The following is a 5,768-nucleotide window of genomic DNA, read 5'->3' on the forward strand; positions in this document are numbered from 1 at the left end:
GCTCTAAACAAACTCTCTATAGATCTAATGACCTTCTTTGGAAGGATGAATAAAGAAGTCCAGTAAACTTGCATGGAGAATAGAACAGATTGGATCAACTGAGCTCTACCAGCATAAGTGAGGCACTTATTTGTCTAGCTTTTAATCCTTTTTGTAATTCTCTCCACAAGTTGGTCACAATCAGTGGCCTTAAGTTTCGTAGAAACTAAAGGAACCCCCAAGTATCTCACAGGTAAATTGCCTTCACTAAAATTATAAACCCCAAGAATCTCATCTCTTAACTGCTTATCACAACCAGAAAAGAAAACGTGACTCTTATTAGGGCTAGGAGACAGCCCAGACAAAATCTTAAATTCTTCTAACCCCATTTTGATGGATTGAACAGTAGGCACATCCCCTTTACAGAATATCATCAGATCATCCGCAAAACATAAATTAACAATCTTAGTTTTATCACATCTCTAATGGAATTTGAAGGCAGGATGGGAAGCTTTCTCAGCCAAAATTCTAGAGAGAACTTCCATGACAATAACAAAGAGATAAGGGGACATAGGGTCACCTTGCCTCAAACCTCTCTCCCCCCTAAAGTAACCATGCAGACTCCCATTAATGCAAATGGAGTAAGTGGGACTAGTCATGCAAGCTTTTATCCAAAGAATAATATTAGGGGGGAAACCCATCGTGGTAAGGACATCAAGAACAAAATCCCATCTAACATTATCGTAGGCTTTCATGATGTCCACCTTCATGGTACACCTTGGAGAGGGGGAGGCTTTATGATAGCCCCTCATGAGCTCCTGAGAAAGGAAAATATTATCGGCTATCCGCCTACCAGGGACAAAAGCTGATTGAACAGGATCAATAAGATCATGAAGGACAACTTTAATCCTATCCGCAATGATCTTAGAAATACATTTGTACAGAGTGTTGCAGCACGAAATAGGTCTAAAATCCCCCACTTTTTCAGTATTAGGGATCTTCGGAATCAAAGCAATAGAGGTGCTATTTAATTCCTGAAGAAGCTCCCCCGATGTAAAGAAAGATTTGATTGCTTCAACAACTTCTCTCCCCACAATATCCTAGGATTTCAGAAAAAAACCCGCAGAATACCCATCGGGGCCCGGGGCTTTGTTAGCTTTAAGGGACTTGAATGCATCAATGATCTCTTTCTCAGTAACCTCCCTAGCAAGGTTTTGATATTGACTTTCAGACACTCTTTTGGTGATAAGGCTACTAATTCTACCATACCCATTATATTGGTCACCAAAAGGTTTCCCAAACAAATTTGTGAAGTAGTCCACAAAGGAGTGATGAACCTCAGCACTTTTAGTCACTTTATCCCCATTAGGGAGCACAACACTGTGGATCCGCCCGTTATTCACATTTCCCTTAACATTTCTAAAGAAGAACTTGGAATTCCTATCCCTTAAGCCTAACCATTGGACACGAGATTTCTGGTGGGCAAGACTCTCCTCAGCTTTACTAAGGTCAACATATTTCACATAAGCAGCCCTCTCAATCTCCTGAAGAGTTAAATTTAAAGGATCTTTATCAAGCTTAATCTGAGATTTAAGAAGATGATCCTTGGCAACTCCAACCCGAGTGGAAATCTCACTATATTCCTTTTGTTCAAATCTTTAAGAATGGGCTTAAGAGTTTTAAGCTTTTGACAAACCCTGAACATGGGAGAACCCCTAATGTATTTCCTCCAAACACCATACACTCTGGGGAGGAAATCATAGTGGTTAGCCCAAAAGTCAAAAAACTTGAAAGGCTTCTTAAACTTCGTTTCTCACCACCAAGTTGTATAATCACAGGAGAGTGATCAGACACTCCAGAGGGCAAGAAAAGGGCATATGAGTTAGGGCTAACAGTTAACCACCTCTCATTGACAAGGACTCTATTAATTTTCGAGGTAATGAAGTTACCACCCCCCTGCTTATTAGACCAAGTAAATTGACACCCTTTATAACACAAGTCTTCCAATTTAGAGTCCAAAACCATGCTATTAAACACCTCATTAGCACGACTCCAGTTCTCCTTCCCCCCCATTTTCTCATATGAAAAGCGAACAGCATTAAACTCACTAAGAAAAACAGAGGGGTGACTAGCATGATTGAGAGCAATTTTCTTTAGATCAAAAAACAAGGGGATCCTCAACTCATGCTTATTTTCAGCGTAAACAAAAGTAGAGTAGAAGCTGAGATCACCCTAAAAAACAGTCACTTTAACAAAAATAAACTGGTTTGATTTTTGGACCAACAAAACATTGCAGAAATTTGGATCCCAGCAAACCCAAATTCTCGCTGGCAGATTTGGTTGAGAATTCGACAAAAATTTCCAATTTTTAAAGCTACTATAATAAATTTTAGCTTCATTTTCCATTTTAACTTTTGTCTCCAAAATGCTCATAATTTTAATATCTTCTTTTTTAACAAAATCAATAACTTCTTTATGTTTTGAAGGGTTGTTAAACCCTTTGACATTCCAAAAAGAGGTTTTAATAGACATGATAAGCAACAAAAGAAATCACAACCAGATCACCACAAAAAACAACCAAATTTTACCTTCTTTTCTTCTTCTGGCTACCTGATTTGCCAGAAGACTTTTGCTTGGTTGAGCTGCCAACCTTTAGCCCACCATCCTCCTTTCCCCCCTGCATTTCAGGAGGTTTTGCTCTCATATCCTCTACCCCCACATCCTCTGTATTTCTGATAATTTCCTCAGCTGCTGGGGTTATGGTCTTAGCAATTTCCACAGCCTCAGAGTGAGAGGCATCGATCTGGCCCGTATCAGTTGCAGCATGTTCTACAACCTCTGGATGGGGAACAGCCCCCTCAGACTCAAGGACTAGGTCACCCCTCTTAGTTGCAGATGAGCTATCAGCTTCAATAGGGACATCTTGAGAAGGGGAGGATTGGTCCCCCACTTTCCTTTTACCCTTATCCTTCACAGTAGTCCATCCCTCATCAACTTCAACCCTGCCTTCAGAGTTCTTCTGTAACTCAATGAGATGTGTTACTTGAGTAGAGAGGCAGGTCTTAGTCTCATGTCCAAAAACATGACAATGCATACATCTTGATGGTACACCCTTGTACTCCACATGGATATTCATGGATACATCACCACTTGTAATTAGGAAACTATCAGGGAAATCAGATTCAGCTGAAATATCCACACACACTCGAGCGAAGGAGATCCTACTTCCCGAGGAGGTAAGTTGATCCATAAACAATGGAATACCCACTGCACTAGCTATTCTTCCTAAACCATCTCCATCCCAATATTCCAGGGGAATATTATGGAATTTCACCCAAATAGGGATGGTTATCTTATCTTCCTTAGACAGTTTCATCATCCGATGCCACTGTTTCAATATGAGAAGGAAACCTCCCACATACCATGGTCCTCCCTCCAAGACATCAATACAACAATCCCGATTTTCAAACATAAAGAAGAAAAACCCATCATCATTTTTCAAAATATCAACCAGCCCCTTATTCTTCCACATATTATTAGCATTATTTTTTATAAGCGTATACGGCAGATTTTTATCAATGAAGTACCCTACCAGACAAGCTTCCCATTTCAACATAGGCTAGGGGGGAGGCAACTCAACTACTATCTTGTCCTGTCTAGTTTAGGGGGATAGTATTTAAGCTTTACCTCTGACCGGATTGAAGATGAGGCCACGTTAGCCCACGATCGACCCTCAGTGGCACGAAACGGCCCTCTGCCTCCACGACCACCCCTATTATTAGGGTTGGTACCACGACCATGGTTTTGAAACCCACCTCGAGTGTTACCCACAGATCCTCTAGGGTTGGGATCTGGTTCATCAGAAACACGATCGGTTTGGCTCGCGATCCCTTTAGGGCTTCCATCTGCACCAGATTCATCAGCATCCAAATCTTGGTCCCCCATGTCAATATCTCTTTTCTCTTGTGAAACCAATGGAATATCCACCGTTTCAGCAATCGCTCCATGTTGGTGAGTGATACCCCGATTTTTTGTGACCTCAACACTATCTGGAAGATCCATAAGCTTAGATCGAAGCTCTCCTTCAACCCTATCCGACCACTTTGTCGATTGAACTATCGGAGTCGATAAATCAGCAAGGGTGGATCTGACAAAAGGATGTGAATCCTCTTCCATCGCCGATCTAGCCTTTATAGCTGCAAGACGATTTGAGATCCCCTGGATGGATGCCGCCGAAACCCCTTTCAGTTTTTTCTCACTATTTTGTGCAAGCACAACAAGGTTTTCTAACTCTATTTCTGAGAGATTTAGACGTTTAGGGCTAAACTCACCATACGACCCACTAAGACCACTCAACTTGCTACCTCTCTCTTCATTTAGTATGGCATTAATGTCCCCCTTAGTACTCAAATCTTTTGTTTCCATTTCAAACGAAGATCCACAGTTCAATGAAGTATTGAATGCAAACCCTAGAAACGAAGTTTCTAGAGAGAAGGAGGAGCCTCTCACGCTAACCCATTTTTTTTTCTAACATAAAATCTCTTTTCTGCAGGCTTAGCAAGATTAGTTCAAGTTAAACTTGGCCACTTAAGCTAATGAAACTGTTCGTTGCCTAAGCTAATTGGTTCCTAGAAAAAAAGAGAGAGGGGAGGAGAGAGTTAGAGAGAAACTTTCTTCCTGAGAACTAGAAGAGATAGTTGGGGAAAAGGGAGGTAAATAGAATGAAACTTACAGGGAATTGAAATTCATCGATTTGGATATGAGAATTGAACACTTAGGTGATTTAGAAAACATGGAACGAGTTGCTTAAGTTAAACTATTAACGATAAGCTACGATTTTTCCGTAAATTACCTTTCTTGGAGGCTAAGCAAGATTAGTTTGAGTGAAACTTGGCCTCTTAAGCCAATGAAATTGATAGCTGCCTAAGCTAATTAGTTTCTGCAATACAAGAGCGAAGGTTCTAGAAGGACGGAGGGGGTTAGAGAAAATCGTTCTTCCTTGGTGGTGGAAGAGAAAGTTTGGGCAAAGAAAGGGAAATATGATGCGAATTGAAATTCAACTTTTTGGACTTGAGAATTGAACACTTAGGTGATTTAGAAAACATTAAATGAGTTGCTTAGGTAAAGGTAATATCGTTAAGCTACCATTACTCCGTATATTCTCTTTCTTGGAGGCTAAGAAAGATTAGTTGGAGGTAAACTTAGCCACCTAAGCCAATAATACTAATAGTTGCCTATGCTAATTGGTTTGTAGAAGAAAAGAGAAAAGGTTGGAGAAGGACGGAGAGAGTTAGGGAAAAAACAGGAAGTTAGAGAGACGACAGGGAATTAGGAAGAAAATTAAAGGAAATTCAAATTCATCAGTTTGGACTTGAGAACTGAGCACTTAGGTGATTTAGAAAACATGAAATGAGTTGCTTAAGTTAAACTAATATCGTTTAGCTACAATTACCCTGTAAATTCTCAGTCTTGTAGGCTAATCAAGATTAGTTTGTGTGAAGCTTGGCCTCTTAAGATAATGACTAAGCAAATTTGTTCCTACAATAAAAGAGAGAACGTTCTAGAAGGACGGACGGAGAGAGTTAGAGAGAATCTTTCTTCCTGAGTGGTAGAGGAGAAAGTCTAGAAAGGAAATGGAAATACGATGAAAAGTAAGGCGAATTCAGATTCATCCTTTTGGACTAGGGAATTGAGCACTTAGGTGATTTAGAAAACATTAAATGAGTTGCTTAGGTAAAAGTAATATCGTTAAGCTACAATTACTCCGTATATTCTCTTTCTTGGAGGCT

At 40.2% G+C, this 5,768-nt stretch overlaps 1 protein-coding gene across 1 annotated transcript; it reads right to left on the reverse strand.

Annotated features, from left to right (window-relative positions):
• Positions 1 to 461: 461 nt before the first annotated feature.
• LOC145802453 (uncharacterized) lies at positions 462 to 3,511 on the reverse strand. Its single transcript, XM_082895173.1, has 4 exons — positions 2,568 to 3,511; positions 2,017 to 2,200; positions 1,179 to 1,622; positions 462 to 1,079 (listed from the first exon to the last, which is right to left on the reverse strand). Exons 1-4 carry the CDS (start codon positions 3,509 to 3,511, stop codon positions 462 to 464), a joined length of 2,190 nt encoding a protein of 729 aa, XP_082751299.1.
• Between the last annotated feature and the right edge of the window lie 2,257 nt (positions 3,512 to 5,768).

This window comes from Camellia sinensis, chromosome 11 (genome assembly GCF_055761805.1).
Source record: "Camellia sinensis isolate YWXY chromosome 11, ASM5576180v1, whole genome shotgun sequence".
Taxonomy (NCBI): Eukaryota; Viridiplantae; Streptophyta; class Magnoliopsida; order Ericales; family Theaceae; genus Camellia; species Camellia sinensis.